At 34.5% G+C, this 17,480-nt stretch overlaps 1 protein-coding gene across 3 annotated transcripts in view; it reads left to right on the top strand.

Moving 5' to 3' along the window:
- The window catches only part of ZFPM2 (zinc finger protein, FOG family member 2), a 456,766-nt gene that overhangs the window by 90,986 nt on the left and 348,300 nt on the right, over window positions 1–17,480 (top strand). For 2 of the 3 annotated variants that reach the window (XM_072734068.1, XM_072734070.1), the window contains exon 2: window positions 3,943–4,101. The exons of the other annotated variant lie outside the window; for it this stretch is intronic. In XM_072734068.1, the coding sequence (XP_072590169.1) occupies window positions 3,943–4,101 (159 nt within the window). The remainder of the gene's footprint in view (window positions 1–3,942; window positions 4,102–17,480) is intronic. 3 annotated transcript variants of the gene reach the window in all.

Below are 17,480 nucleotides of genomic sequence, written 5' to 3'. Positions count from 1 at the left end.
ACTACTTTGTGCCCACCAGAATCTTCCAGTAATATCTATTCTTCATCGAGTATAAAATGTGGAAGGATGCCTACTCATTCTGAGAGACGGTTAACAGCATTATGGGCCTGACATATAGCCCCATTGTATTCAGGGTTTAAGGATGTACAGCTAATTAGTAGCATTTTAAAATGAGGTATTTGTATTTATACACATTAAGACTATTAATTTTGGCAACTGTATTTCAATATCTATAAATCAGAGGCAGTCGAAGAGCTGAAATTCAGATTTCCTTACACTTGCCTGCCAAGTGGCCTCAATCAGAAGTAATTTTCTCCATGAAGGCACATGGAGCTCAGTCGTGAGCCTTTTCTGAGTAGATATTATTATTTGTGTCAAATTATGTGTGATGATTTTTCTGAAGTGGACTTCTGTGCCCACTAATCCATACACACGAGGTTCCTTCATTCCTTCCTTCATTGGTGCTATTAATTGTACTTGTGCTTCTACTGTCTCTTACCCTTTTAAAATGTTAGTTTACGGCCACCAATTATCTGTAAGGTTTTCCTGTTAAAGAAACATGCAATATAGAGAGTAGAGTGAGATCTGATCTTAAACCATAATACTATGCATTTTAAGAGAAACCTTTTTTTGTCAGAGCCCGATCTGATAGCATGGTGAAAGGAATGGTTAGTAATTTCTCATTTTAAAGTACGGTAAGTTATATAAATCTGACACTTGCTTTGGGAGAGATACAAGTTGGCCATGAAATCACCTTCCTGTGGACTAGTCTAAATATTGGTGATGAGATCTCGTGTATTTAGAACAATGAACTCAAGAATTTTTCACCTTTCATGTGGATTTTTGTAGTTTGGTTTTGAAAATAAGTGCTTCTTTTCAATTATATACTTGAGACTGCAAATTGATAGCCAGCATATAAAATAAAAGAGCCCCTGGAATATAGGATACTATAATATCAATTAAGATCTTATCACAATCTTTGATAAATAAAATATAAATCTAAATAGATAACCATAACATGGATGGCTTAGTTGGAGGTTTACTATAAAGTGTAGATCGGTGCTTTGTGGTTGTTTCAAGTTTTCACATGAGCTTTCTGTTTCATTTTTACAAAAACTATTAAGTTTTAATTTGATATACCGTTAGAGCTAATTTGTTGTCATTGGATATTTTAAATAATTGTTCCATTATGTACTATCTTGAATAAAAATCCTTCCAAGAATGTTAGATGTATGCTTAGAATTTAATTTTTTTAAAAGAAAGCATTTTTTAATACTATTGATTTTATACTTACAATATACATGAATTATCTTTATAATATATAGGCTTCTATAATTGAAGAACATCCAGAGATGAAAAAAAAGAAATTTACTAAAATATATGTGAATTATTTAAAATATTTATTTTACAACCAAAGAGTTATTTTTTTTTTAAGATTTTATTGATTTATTCATGAGAAACACACACACAGAGAGAGAGAGAGAGAGGCAGAGACACAGGCAGAGGGAGAAGCAGGCTCCACGCAGGGAGCCCGACGTGGGACTCGATCCCAGGTCTCCAGGATCACGGCCTGGGCCGATGGCAGGCACTGAGCCACTCAGGGATCCCCGAGAGTTATTTTTGTTAGCAAAACTCAGAGCTGAGTATATATTCCAGAAAAAGTCTATATTGTCATTCTGTTATAACTGATATTAAGGCAGTTTCTTTGTAGACTGATTTAGTATGGATATAAATTATGTAAATAATTAAATATTAGTAACCAAGAATTTTAGTTTTGGTAAAATCTGCAAGAAAATCTTCCTAATTTTTCTGGGGAGGGGATCTAATATTTTGTAACACATATTCTCAATAATCTTAGAGCAACAAGAGGTTTCTCAGTTTTTAAAGACAAACTTTAAGCATCTATGAACAAATACGCTAGTAAAAGTTAGGGATTTCAGAAGATTTTTGCGTTTTATATATTTATGAAGGAACGTGTCTATAACTACTGAAGAATATTTGCATAGTAGTACAGTATATTAATAAAAGATATTTTAAAATCTTGGGTTTTTGCATCAATTTTTTCACTTATTAGCTTGTAACCTTATTCTGGTTAAGTAATTTCCTGAGCTTTATTTTCCATATCTACAAAATAAAAAAATAGTGTTAATTCTCCTACCTACTTTGGTGGATTATTTTAAAGATAACATAAGAAAGTGCTTTGAAATCTTGCTTGAAATACAAATATGACAGCTTTACATGTCTTATTTTGACCAAAATTGTCATTACAATTACAAATTACAAAATATGGAAAATATTCTATTATATTCTTCATTTACTTAGAATTAATAATTATAATTATCAGATGAATGTTTAATGATCATAATATTTTGTTATTACTATTTATGTATTCCTTGCATACTTGCTACTTGACATAATTGTTTTAAGAGTTAAAAATTATACTTTTAAACTTGAAAATAATGAATAGGAGATAAAAACTTATATGAGATCTGTGACTTTTGAATGTAGTTTGTACAGAAATCCATGTTTTGTTTTGTTTTGTTTTGCCCCCTCTCCACCTTGAGGATAAGAAAGCACATTACAAACATTACCAGTGTTTGGAATTAAGGCATTCTTTTTTCCTTAAAATGTATTATTTTGAGGAAGAGAAAAAAATAAATTGTAAAAAGGATAAAGAAACTCCATAAGAAGTTTTTTGCTTGGATATCCCTTAATTTAAATCCATGCACCTAGTTTTGTCCATGAAAATCTGTCCTATGATTTCTGTCGTCTGTTTGGAAACTTTTTTTTGGGAAAGTATCAGATGTATTACTGTTTTTATGTACCTATTCCTCTTTGCCCCACATAGATTAAAATTGTAATATGTGCACTAATTTAAATTATTTATAAAATTTCTTCTTTGGCCCTGAAATTTTCCTAGCACATTTCTAAGAAGTGAGAGACTGCCGAAGCCTTTTAAGTAGTCAGCCTGTCTGATGAGACGGTGGATGTGAGTGACAATTAGTACAAATTACCATAATTGTGTTCTTTGGATAACATGCCACATTGCTTCTTTTAGGAACAAATGCAGGCTTCTGCTTAGTTAGATGAGTCGGATACTTTGCTCCTTTAGGACGGTCAGAGATTCACAACCAGCCATGTGGTATCCCCACGTAGTCCACTTTAGAGCCATCTGAACAACTACAGCCCTCCTTTTCCTTTCAATAAAATAGGGCCATTAATGTAGAGCACCTCACTCTCATTCACTCTAAGGGAGTTGTATTTTTATTACTGAAAAAGTATCACATAAATACAAATTACATTTTTTCATTAGAAAACTACTTTTCATTTCAGAAAAAATTCAATTAATTATGAATAGGGTTATGCTTTCATCAGGGAGAGAAATATGTAATTTTTCTTCAAGCCTCAAACACATATAATGAAATCTTTTCTTGGAATCCACTCTTAAGATGGATTTTTAAAAGTATAGACTTTATTAAAATCTCAGTTCAATTAAAATGCATTCAATTACTTTAAATCTTTATTAAAATCTCAGGTAAAATTGTACAACGATGTAAAAGAGACTTGTACTCTTTACCAGGCAGTTAATTCTAACAAATGAACATAAAGTGCACAGGTTTTGCAATTCGGGAGAGAATTTAAAAAAAAAAGGAGAAGCAGCTTTGGGTTTGGAATTGGGGGTGAGGAAAGGTTGAAGATGGAGGTTGCATTCTATACAGTAACTTCAGGTACTGGTTCCCTTCCACTTCTCATTATAGGTCATTGTTTCTTGTGAATATGAAGATGGCATTATCTTGTGTGAGTCCCCTTAGTAATATTGCTTGGTGTATTCATAGAATGCATTTTTTTTTCACCACTTTAATCAAAAGACCCTATTAAAGGATTTTATTTCACTATCTTCTTTGGATGTTTTTGGTACAGTGTCCCTGATTCTTTTTCAAGGGCCGCTAGAAGATGCCATTGAAGAGGAAGAAGAAGAGTGTCCATCAGAGGAAACAGACATCGTCTCAAAAGGGGACTTTCCATTGGAGGAAAGCTTTTCTACAGAATTTGGGCCTGGAAATCTGAGCTGTGAAGAAGTGGAATACTTTTGTAACAAAGGTAATCATTAATGGCTAGATGCAGTCTGTGAACCCATTTACTTAGATGATTTTGTGAAGTTTAAAAAATGCACTGATAGAGTATAATACTAGTGCTCGAAGTGCTGATAATGTAATTCAAGAGTCATACCTGCAGAATTTTTATAACACAAAATGCTATTATGTGGACTAAAAGAAGTAATTCCACTTTAATAAGTCATTTTGTATATTTAAAAATATTTTCCTGTTGATTGGCCAATTCTAATATATTTTATTTTATTTTTAAAAAGTTTATTTATTTATTCATGAGAGACAGACAGAGAGAGAGAGAGAGAGAGAGAGGCAGAGACACAGGCAGAGGGAGAAGAAGGCTCTATGCAGCGAGCCTGACGTGGGACTCGATCCTGGGTCTCCAGGATCACAACCTGGGCTGCAGGCGGTACTAAGCCGCTGAGCCGCTGGGGCTGCCCTCTAATATATTTTATGTTCATCATGTATTCACTTATTCTTTTACAAGTATTTATTGAATGTCAGTTGCTTGCAAGGCACTGAATATAAGCACTGAATAGGGCAGGTAGTCCCAGCCCAAGGTTCTGGCTCACTCCTTTTAAAAACAATGCTTAAGGGGCACCTGCCTGGCTCAGTCAGTAGAACATGTGACTATTGATCTCAGGGTTGTGAGTTTGAACCTCATGGCGGGCATAGAGTTAACTTAATAATAAACAAACAAAGTGCTTTAGGTGTTTGACATTGACTTTCAAAACTGAGGATGGTGCTTTTTAAGATATCGTTAAATAAGAAAATACATGCGATTTTCTCACCCTAGATACTCTCTTAACCACTTTAACATTATGTTGGAAGAAATACCTGAGACAATACATCTCAGTTTATTTCCACCATTAACTTGGAGCCAGGTGGCCTCCCCAGTAACCCGTCTTCTTTAGGCACATGTACTTACTTGCTTGCTTTTTTTTTTTAAAGTGTGTTTAAAGGTCTTTCATGATTTTTAAAAAATATATTCTCTTAATTTAATTGTTTTGTCTTTGCAAATGAGATGGGTCTTCTCTTGCCTCCTGCACCAATGCACAGTTTCACAAGTGTTTGGGTCACTTTATTGGTTTAAAAGAGCCGCTTTTTTTTTTAAGTGTATTTTACCATGACTGTGTGTCTCTATATGTCTGTGTTTGTGTATATGCCATTTTTATTTTATTTTATTTTATTTTATTTTATTTTTATTTTTACACCTATCCATTTGATACACATTGTTCAAATTTCCATATGACTTTCTCCTGTTGCTGGTGGTTAGAAACAAAAGAAGTCAGCCAATTCTCATCCCTATGGTCAGTAGAACCCTAAAAATTGTGGAAATGGAATGGCAGCACTAGCATCTGGCTACCCTGAGGTTTAGAAAGCCTCCTTGTCCATTAACTCCTGAAGACCTCACAGTGACTTTGTAACCTGGTGCCTGTCTCCTGCATGGGAGACTTTTGGTTGAAAATGAGAATGGTATGGACTGAGTAGTTGGTAATGTTGACTTAGATTTCAGGGCAAATTAATATTTTCTGTACTTGTTTTAAATGCTAGGACCATTATAGTAGCCACAACAATACATGTAAAAGCTGGCTTGAAATAAGGAGTGTTTAAATCTATATTTAAAGAGATTTCATTTTCCTTCTTTGACAGGAAATATATTCTTAAATGTATCATAGAGTACCTGCCTTATGTTACAGGATCACAATAAATAAAAGGAACCAAGAGTTATTAGCATGTACCACTTATCCTTCTTGTTCTTGTAAAAAGAGGTAGTATGTAGTATGTGGATTCAGACATTTTTGTCAACTTAATTAATCCAGAGAGGCAGTAGTGATACCACATTACATTTTGGGATGATCATTGATTAAGGGCTTGCTTAGTGTAAAAATATAGAACTCCAAATTTTAAGTTAGTAGTATGTTAGGAGAAAATATATGTAATTATGTACATAATTAAAATACAACTTAATATAAAATTATACATAAATATATCGTTAATGTATTATATGTTATAAAAATAAGTTTCTAATATTTAGTTTGAAATTAGAAAGTAAAGATAGGTTGAAAGAAGAATTTTCATTTTCACCTAATATTTTGCAGGATAAATATGACTGTAACTATTGAAAGTGCTATTACCTTATTTAATAGGAAAAGAAATTCATTATTTTACTCTCATAAAATGGGAGGCCAGGAGACTTTCACTGAAGTCAGTAGGAACTGGTAGAAAAGAGAGCCAGCTCTTTGACAGATATTGCATCCCCTTGAGGTGATAGTAAGGATACCATCCATTTTTCACTTAAGTTGATTGGCTAGAATAGGAAGAGAAAATTTTCTCCCCAGATAATTAGAAACTAATCTTTCTGTAGAAATTCACATATTAGTCTCAGTGACACACAGTTCTGTTTTCTTTCCAGTTGCAGGGAAGGGAATAGGTTTGGCATTAAAAGAGTAGAAGTATTTAAATGGTTAATGATGCCACCATCATGAGGAAGGAGCATATAAGAACTGTTCTCCTGAAGGAAAATAATTTCAGCTTGGGCTCACTGATGAAACATATTTTTTGCACATATTTTAAGTCATTTACAACTTAAAAATTGTGTGTGTATGTGTGCATGTGTGTGTATATATATATATATATATATATATATATATATATATATAAAAATACAAATTTATATATTTGAAAATGAATTTGATTATTTGGAATGTCTCTTCATCTAAAGATCTAGCCATGATTAAGATCTAGCAAGGACATGGTTTCTTTACTGAGTTCCAGGGAGAACACTTTTGAACATCAAATGCTTTCTTTGTATTAAACAAAGGATAGTAGTTAAAAACTCAGGTCACAAAAACATGGTTAGAGTATCTTAGGTGTTCCAAACAAGGTATTGGGACAATCAGTCAAGGATACTGAGGATACCCAGTTACAGTTATCTTTATATCTTAGCAACTGGGTTGTGTCTAAAAGCAATCATATGCCATTGTAAGTTTCCTTTTTTATTAAAAAAAATAAGGAAAAACTCTTTTTTATGGTACATCTATGAAGATACACCTTTTCATAAATAAAAGTTCCTACTTCCTTTTGAAATCGAGCTACATTATACAGGATATTTTAGTATTTAAAATGATTCTGTTCTTATTGTTGTGGTATTTTTCTCAGTTCCATATGATATAGTCTATTTACTTGTTGGCAAAGGGCAGGCCTTTTTACAAGTCTTGAAGTATTTATTAATATTATTGCTAGTTTTTATTAAACATATGATTAAATACGATCCCAATCACTCTTATAATGTAATATTCTACAGAAATGTCAAAATGTTGCTCAGAATTTTATGTCACCATTAAATGTATTAAATTATTAATCATACGATTCTAAGTCATAAATATTCACAATTAAAAGTGGAAAAGATTACCTTTAATAAGCCCTTGTTAGAGTTGCAGGCCTCAAATTGGAACCTGACAGTTTTGTTGAAGTTTCTTATGTCACTTTTTACTTTATGTTAGTTGCATATATCATGTCTCTATTTTTCATCTTTCAAATGAATGAAATGAATTCTATTTATTAAAAGACGCTCTTCTCAAAGTTGCTTGCTATCCTTCAATTTTAGGAATTTCAGCAAATATAAAGCGATACTTACAATTTGCATCACCCTCTTTTGTGCAGTGAGTTTAGATCATTTGGCACCTTGCCTTACAGTATCTCTGAGAGGAAGGAAACAAGCAAGAATTATTTCCTTGAATTTACAGATGACGAAGACATCAAGGCTAGGTCCATAAGTGCTACACATTTCCTGTGGCACTGGATTATATGCCTCAGTGATTTGTTTTCTGACTTTCTCTGGTTTATATAGCAAACATGGAAGTACATCAATGCATGTTTAGAACTAAGCAAACTAATATAAATTAAAACATAGGTGGTCTGGAAAGCAACCAGGGGAGCTTTTAGTAGGTGACTGCTAGCAGGTGGGAGCTCTTATTATATATTAGTGATTCTTTGCTAAATACAGAGACAATAAGTTTCATGGTGGAGTTGACATGGAACAGTTCTAAAACGGGTGTCCAATTATTAATTATTTGCAGAAAGATTTCACTCATTGAAATACACAAGTTTGTTAATGACTGAAATTAAATAAACATGTCTTGGAATACATTCCAAGAGGATGTCACAGGTTATGTGAACAGGAAGAGAAGTGTCAGGTCACCATCACTGAAAGCTAGGAGAACATACTGTTATTTAAAAAAGAAAAATCTAGGAGGCGCCTGCGTGGCTTACTTGGTTAAGCCTCTTGCCTTCAGCTCAGATGATCTCAGAGTCATGGGACTGAGCCCCACATCAGGCTCCCTGCTCGGCGAGGAGCCTCCTTCTCCCTCTTCCTCTGCTTCTCCTGCCCCTATTCGTTCTCTGTTCTCTCTCTCTCAAACAAATAAAATCTTTTTTTAAAAAAGAAAAATCTGAAGAAATTATGTCAGTGAACTTTGAATTATTAATGATTATCTAGAAAAGGTAGTGAGGGTCTTACAAAGTATTTCCTGGTGACATCATCCCTAAAAAAAAGGCTGAAAGGGATAATGATGCCATCAAAGTTAATTTTGGAAGAAACACAAACCTTAATTTGAATCCTAGAATCTATATATGGAGAATGGTCAGAGAAATCACTGGGTGAAGTGTTTATTAGCCTAGATGTTTATTAGCCTAGCCAATCTTCAATCTGGGAAGATTGAGGTTGAAAATAAGGGGGCATAATGGAAATCCACAAAATAAGGAAATTGACATAGTGTAACAATGGATATTCTTACACATCCAAAAATATTTGACACAGGTAGTATGCAGAAATTACAGTTTCTTTAAAATAGGAAAGTGCATGGGATATTAAAGGAAATAAAATATAACCTGAGTTACTCAGACTTGGTTAAACTCTAACACCAAAAGTAATTGATACCAAACCAAAATCAGACATAAACAGTTATTTAATTAGATTGGCAGAAGCTTCCAATTCTGTTGTTGATAAATTCAGTTCAATTCAGCCCATATATTAGGCATCTGGTATATGCCAGACTCTCTTCTCGGTTCTGTGGGTACAGCAGTTGACAAAAGTCAACCAGTTTCACTCTCAGGAGGAGACAGATAATAAATAAGCAAACTCCTATTGTGTAATTTGATGGGTGGTGTTGAGCGCTATTAAGGAAAAGCAAAACAGGTAAGGGTAACAGAATGATTGTGTGTGTGTGTGAGAGAGAGAGAGAGAGAGAGAGAGAGAGAGAGAGAGAGAGAGAGAGAGAGATTGATTTTAAAAGAGTGATGGGAAGCGTGAACTTTGAGCAGAGACCTGAGGGGAGGAAATGAGTTCCCATATTGGGTACTGGGGTGGAATCTGCCAAATCTATGAGGCTGGTTTTGCATGAAGCCAGAAGAGGACAGCAGAGAGCTGGGGAGTAGGAGAGGTGGAGCCATACCTGTGCAGCTCCCTCTAGGAACCTGTTGGATTCCCACCACTATGGAAGGCTCCAGCGAGCCACAGAAGAGAGCTGAGGTGTTAACTGGGAGAAGAGGCATGGTCACGATATGCTTGTTTATACCCCGAAAAGAAAAGCCTGCAGAAAGTAAAGGTTCAAGTAGGAAATGGAAACGAGCAATTTGAGAAAGCTGTCAGGAGATACAGATAACCCCAATCAGAATCATCCCTTTAGCCAAGGGCTTGATGAGACTCCATCTGTAGCTCATTAATGTGGTTTCCGAAAGAGCAATTTGGGGTGTTTGAGAATGATATGAGTCACTTTGCTCCCTTCCACATTACCACATACTTGTATCAGAAAGATAAAGAGTAGAAGATGTGATTATCAGAGTCGGTTTTATCATTGTGCTTAACTCTTTCTGCCTTTGCGTTGTCAGACTCCTTGAAATGTCCCTCCCCACATTCCATTTCTTTCTATCAGTTTATGTAGCTTTGTAGTTTCACTTAAAAATTAAGAAATAACTGAGGAAAAGCCATATTTCTCTTTAGTAACAAACTTAACCCTAGATTATTAGCATTTATCCCCCTCTTCCATGTTAAGGTAAAGCAACCAAAATATTATCTAGATCCTTAATACTGAAAAGAAGAAAAAAGAACACAGATTTGGTTGTGGGAATAGTAACTCCTTGTTTTTCATTTGTTCCAGTGTCAAACATATACACTGTTTTGTTTCCTATTTTCTTTTTATATTATTATCATTTTTTTTAAGTTAAGAAAGTCTATTTATTTGTATCTCATAAACCCTTCTCAATCGTTGGGCTTTCTTTCCTCCTCACTTTTTAATGACATGTTTTTGCCTCCTCTGATGCTTGGGCAAGTGGAATCAGAATCTGCAAAAGGCAGCTCTACCATAATCACTTTGAGTTCAATAAAGAAGGAGATCTTTACTGGCAACTTGTTCCTTTTTTCTTAACGGGATTAAGAAGCTGAGCTTTTAAAATTCTTGTATATAACATTGACATTTCCAGGGTGTGTTTGGACCAGGGAGTTCAAAGAGAAGGAATAAAAAAGAAAAACCAATATGACTTTGTTTTTTACCTTGCTGGAGGAACCGTTTGTACAAATCGCCTATAAGCTTATTGACCTGAATCTTTGACTCCTTGTTTTCTCTGGATTTGGCTGGAGTGGAGACACTGATGGAGCCCCGATAGAGCTGATTGAACAGCCCCCAGCTTTGCTTGGCACGGACCTCCTTTCCCTTCTGCACCACCTCCCCCTCCCTCCACATGACATTATTGTTCCTTGGCAAACTCTCTTTTCCTGGATCCAGTACCTCTTTTTTTTTTTTGACATTTATTTTAAAATCCTTACATTTTTCTTACATAAGTCATCTAACAATGCAAAATGGAAAGTAATTCTTTTTAGAATATAGAAATAGAAGCGATACTAATGTTGTGCTTGTGTTTTTATCTCAGGAGATTGTAAGAAAAAACTAATACCTCTGGCATTGCAGTATCACCCTTTTATGGACATCTTAAAATCCCCCAAACATAGTTTTTGTTTAGAATCAGATGGATTTTTTTCTTAAACTACAATTATTGGAAAAAATCAGAGAGCATTTGAAGGCAGTTTGTTCTTACAAGGAGTCAGCATTTTCTTGGTTTTGATGGAACCAGAGGATGTACAAATTTTATCCATGACTTATTGTTTTATATATGAGGGTCAGATCAAGCTTTGCCTGTCTACCTCATCTCTGATTCCAGATATATCATCATAATAATTTCAACAAAATTAAAATGATTGATTTTATGTAATGTTGAAATGACTCATGATGATATCATTTATATGAATCGTGTATGATAATATAGACTACGTTTTTGCATATTATAAACTCAAGTTATTGTTTTGTCTGAAAGATGACCACCAACAGATCTTCAGTGTGCAGTCCACTAAAGATATTTTTGAAATATCATAAGGCTTGGTAAATTATTTAATTGCCTAATTCTCTCATTATTTATGAAGTCATTTCATGATAAAGTGTTTTCATTCTGCTTCTACGTGACTACATAAGATGTTAAGAGGTATTTGCCTAAGTTTTAGTTATCTTCTTATTTTATATCAGCATTGTTGTTGATAGTAAAAATTGAAAATTAATATAAAGTCATGTTTTACCACTTAGAGGAATTGACTTTTTGGTTTTCTATGTAAGGTTTTGGTAAGTGAAAGAACATTTTTTGACCTGCAAAATTTACTGCAGTTTGTTGTTTTCCCTACAATGTTGAAAGCTAGAAAAAGAGTTAAGAATTTATTTAATCTCCTGGTACTATGTATGTATATGATAGAGAATATGATATATGCAATAATATATAATATATCTGTGCATCTGGCTCTTAAAAGACATCTGCATTGTTGATTGATTTTTTCACTTTTAATTTAGATAGATGAATTAATCATTAATTTTAGCTGAGTACTATAAGGAAGAACTACTGATATATAAGCCCTTTTATTGTTACATTTTCTCAGTGAAATTTTGGAGAGAATGAAGAGCCCATGTTTCTTAGAGGAAATAGTTTTGATCAAGTTGTAATTGTATAAATTGCTGTTTTTAATTGAAATGGGTTTTTTCTATTTTATTTTGTTCAAAAAAATATATATATATATAACAATTCATACAGGTCTGCATTATTATTTGCCAGTTATTTACATCTACTAACTCTTAATTTATTTTTCTATTTAAGGAAAATTTAAATGATAAACATAACATTAGCATTGGAGAACCCTGGGAAGCTAATTTATTTTAATTATATGGAATTAACATAGTTGACAACCTTGAATCTGACTGTTGGTCACATTATGATTTTAGGTAAAATGTTACCATTTTAGAGAAACTAATGTCTTAGAAGGAGCCATGTCTCCTCTACTTTTTATCCTTAAATTTCATAAGTGATTTGGGAAACTTGTCTTTGTTCTTCACTAATGTAGTTTAGGTTTAAATCAAATAAGATTTTCAAAGTTCTCAATCTTCTCATATAAAATTCATATTTTTTGTGGGTATGTAAAATTTCTCACAATGTTTTGATTATCATATGAGAAGCAACAGGAAGCATTAAAGAATTTGCCCCTCCACTACCTGATGGGATAATCTTTATCTCTAGTAGGCCTAAATGTAGAATGTATAAGAGGAAGTGAAAGCTGTGGTACGATGAATTTAATTGTAGTCATAAAGTCAGTTACTTTTTTTGTTGTTCTTAAAAGGTCAAGTAAAAATAACTGAGTGTGTTATACCAATGGAGTAAATACTGATAACGAATGCAGATTGCTGTTTCAGCTCCTTTTTTGTAGTTCAGTGAGATCCCAGAGATTGGCATTGAGACTACAAACCAATTATAATAATTATAATAATGGTCATAATAACTTTCATTTGCTGACTGCTTCTGAAAGTCAGGCATCTTGCTGTACGTACATCATCTCTAATCAGCTTACAGTCCTGCAGGGTAGGTGCTGTTTTCACCTGTGACTTTCAGAGGGTCAGTAACTTGGCCAAAGTCACAGAACTACTAAAGGTTAATATCGAATTGCAACTCAGGTGGTTATACTTATGAAAATAAAGGACTGATTTTGTTTTCTGGCGTCCATCATAATTCTTACAGAAGGAAATGAAAACATCTGAAGAAGCCTGGGCATATGAAGCATAAAACTGAATTTGCCAAGATATTTTTAATTTGGCATTCTCTAGTTAAACGCTTATTAAGCCTGGTGTCAGTCAGGAATAAGGGTATATGTTAAGAAAAAGAAATAAAAAAGAAAGGTTCAGGTAAAGGAATTAGAGGTGTGCTTAAAATATTTCTAGCCTTTTGATACTTCTTTAAAGACTCTGTCAATATAAACTAGCTTGCAGTAAGTGGAGTTGGCATTTTGATATAATGAGAGGCTATATTAAATGCTCTTTAGTCTCATTATACTAACTGGATGATTATGTTGTCCTGATTTGGTGGCATGAAATAAGCCACAGCTTCTTACTTCCTGTTTCTTGCAAAGTTTTTTTCAGGTAATTCAAATGAGTGGGCACAACCCAAAATGTGTGTACTTGGGCAGAAGCCAGTAATAAATGGCAGAAATGCTTACAAAACCATCAAAACAATTTCAATAGGAATTTCAGCCCCGGAGAAATGTTTGCAAAGTGAACTCTTTAAAACAGCTTGACCTTAACACAAAATGAGACCAAATAAAAAGCGGAGAAAGGAAGGAAGGAAGAGGGGAAGAGGGCATTGTTTGCAGGGAGAGCTCTGGGCACTGTGGAAACTTTTCACTTTTCTGAAGGAAATGCAGTGCAGCAGATGGTAAGAGTGGAAGTGAGATAAACATAGGAACTGGAAAAGTAAGCAATACATTCTAACAGGTTCTGTATCAGAGATCTGGAGAAGCGGAAAGATTAGACAAGGAACTGTTCTGAAACTTGACAGTGGCTGTATCTCACCACGTCTTACGTACATACCGGAGATGGAAAGTGGAATTGCACAGACAGTAGGCTGTGATTATATTTTTCTGACAGTGAGAAGGGAAGGTCTCTTTAAGGATTATTTTTCAAGATAGAGATTTATCAAAGTAGAAATCTACAGATAGAAAAAACACTTTGCCCCCTACCTATTTAACAATGGGATTTGATGTAAGTTCTCTTGTTGCACAGAATTAGCACAAGACAGTCTATTTTTTTAAATACAAGTTTTTAAATGCAAATTGTAGTCCAGTCTAGTTAACCAACACTGAGAACCTATATTACTTGTTTTTGGTTGTTGAAGCATTGATATGTGTGGGTGTTTATACATGGCCACACTTGTAGAGGGGCAAAAAGATGAATATAAAGAACATTCTCAGAGCGCCTGGGTGGCTCACTCAGTTAAGTGTCTGGCTTTGGCTCAGGTCACCATCCCCGGGTCCTGGGATTAAGCCCTGCATTGGGCTCTCTGCTCAGCTGCTTTCCTTCTGCAGCTCCCCCTGCTTGTGCTATCTCTCTTAAATAAATAAATAAATAAATAAATAAATAAATAAATAAATAAATATTCTCATTTCTTAAAGATACAGTCATCTAGTAAGTAAAGGAAACCATGTATTGGTGAAACAGGGAATAAATATAAGGAGTGGAGAAAACGTTAAGTTTAAGCTGATAAAGGTATGTCCATTCTCAAGCTTCCTTGTTGTATTGTGCACCTTTCTAGCATAAAGAGCTGTTCACCAGCGTACACCTGCCTCATCTAATTTTTGAGCCTTCGGCTCCTATATCCTGTCCTGGTGGCTGAATACCAAAGAGTATACTGAAATACAGGAACTCAGGACAAGAAACAATTCTACTAAGATATATGGTGATATTGAAAAAAAAATGGAGAAGGAAAATAGCCTATATCCTAAAAAACCCAATTTAAAAAAGAATGATGTGTTCTGTCTAATACTGGCAGTCGTGTTGGAAACTTCTAAGGTAGTCCTACAACTCCGATCACTAATAAAAGGAATGAATTTTGAAAATTTACGTAAAATGTGAATCTTGTCCTTACACTTAACATTGCCAAGCCAGTATTATATACATTCATTTACCTTTTTAGTTTATTTAGCGATTGTTTAACTAGCTATTTTTATGTCAAATGGTATACGAACCTAGGACGGTTCAATGCAGGGTAGTGTAGCTTCAGAATTCCTTACTTGTAAAGACTCCTTCCAAGGCCCTGATCTAATTTTGTAATTATGGCTTTGTATTCTTCTTTCAAGAGGGCCTCCCTCATCGTATAAGCTTTAGGCTCTAGAAAGCCTGAATCAACCCCCATTAGTACCTTTAGGCAATATGAGTGAGCTCATAGGAGAGAGCAGTGAACAAGAATGTTAAGTTTTGTTTCAAATTCCTAATTTCTGGGAAACCTTCAATAAGATTCCTAAAATGTCTTGGCACTTAGATATCTGAATTCCAAATCTGTTATCATTAAAGGGTAAATTACCCTGTGCCTAAAGGAGACCACAGATACTCATGAAAGTACCACGTTAAAAATTAAAGCAGAGAGGGAAAAAATTCTCCCACGTTTCTAAAAATCTGGATGATGCTGTGGATACTATCTATGTTTTTCCTGCGTTATCACCAACAGCCAAGGACCTCTTGCTGGCCCTGAGGGAGGAGGTGGTGTGGGAAGACCTTGTGGTAAAAAGAGTCTAAATGGCTCTTGTGATAATATACTTGGGACTCCGACTTCTGGTAGAAGCTAGATATGGATCTGAGTTGGGATGAGGCTAATGTGACCTAGAATGCTTTTTTTCCTTTTTTGCTCAGATATGCAAACCTCATCAGTATCAGATTCACTTGTAGGAATAGGTTCTGGAAGCTCCCACAAAACTCTCCCACTTATATCCCATTGTCTAGAACTAAATCTGATGAGTGGTCCATCTCATTATCAGGGAGGCTGGCAAATATGGTCTTTATGACCAGGCAGCCACGTGCCCAACTCTAAGTTCTGTTACTGTGAAGGGTTTTCAGCTTATGCAAAGGGCATAGATTTTGTCTTTACTTCATGATTCATAGCATTATGCAGTCAGTCCACTCAAAATGCATGTTTTATCCAGTTTGATAAATATGTATTGAACATGTACTATATCAGACGTTGTGGGGCATGCTGTGGATACCATGTCAGTAAACACAGGGAAGCCCCTGGCTATTCTGGAGTTTACATGATAGTTGGGACGCAGACAATAAAATGCCACACAGGTGGCACAGGGTGGTTTGATGTAGTGAGGAAGGTCAGAGAAGGTAGTGAGGAAGGTATTAAGAATGCAATACTTGAGTTGGCAGCTAATGCCTAATAGGCATTAATTGGGTGAAAAGAAGTAATAGTGTTTCAGGTAGATCAACACAGTGTTTCAGGTAGTTCAGGAAAGGAGTAATAGTGTTTAAAACACACATTTTAGAAGCATCTTTTAAAATAGGATGCTTTTTATCCTCCCACACTTGCTTATATCTTGGCTCTTTCAAGTGCCCATTGAGAGAAATAATAAGAATCAAAAATTCTTGAATGATCTACTGCTGAGAATTTGCCTTATTTTATCTTATGTGGAAATTTCTCTCAAGCTCCAGATCTTTAGTGAACTCGAATATTAAGAAAAGCTCATTTCACATGGAGGACAATATTCACATCTGGGTTAAGTGTTTAGGATTAGGACTATAGAAATAATTTATAAATCACTGTCCTTTCTTCCTAAGGTATTAATACTTTATTTGTGACTTTTATAGAAGTACCCTAAACATCAGCATGTTCAATACTTTCCTCTTACTAGCTGTAATAGAATACCACAAATTACAGTAGTTACCCATTAAGTGTAGAGATTGAGTTTCTTCTCAAAATAGCAGACTTAGGTCTGGACCACTGGCATCACTGTTCCAGAATTGTTTCTTCATCAGGGTTTGAAAATTTATAGTCCAATAAATGTGGATTGTATTCTTTTGATCTGTTTAATGGCTCATATTCTGGAATATGAAAAAAGATTATTGCCAAAACAATGACATATTACACAGGTTAAGAAAATCACATGCATTTTTTAAAATAATTGTCCACTGAATATAACTGTCTAGAATATGGCAAAACCCCCTAGTTTCTTATACATCTGTAGCAAGTCCAAGGGAGACTTGTGTCAGACAAGTTATAGTGATCCACAACATAATGGACCTTTTATTTCCAAGAGATTGAAATGTTTAGATTCAGGTGTTAGAAAAAGGGGTAACATTTGAATATTTCTATTTTTGTATCTGGTGATATAACCATATGTACGGTTTGACCACCCAGAGTTAATTTAACACGACACTTTTGTCGGGTTAATCTATTAACAAACTGTTGTTTTTCAGCCCAACAATATCGTGAGGCTCTTAAGCAAAGCAAACAAAAACT

The sequence above is a fragment of the Vulpes vulpes genome, chromosome 13 (assembly GCF_048418805.1).
Source record: "Vulpes vulpes isolate BD-2025 chromosome 13, VulVul3, whole genome shotgun sequence".
Taxonomy (NCBI): domain Eukaryota; kingdom Metazoa; phylum Chordata; class Mammalia; order Carnivora; family Canidae; genus Vulpes; species Vulpes vulpes.
Note: the sequence above shows the minus strand (reverse complement) of the source record. Positions and strands in the feature narration are given on the sequence as shown.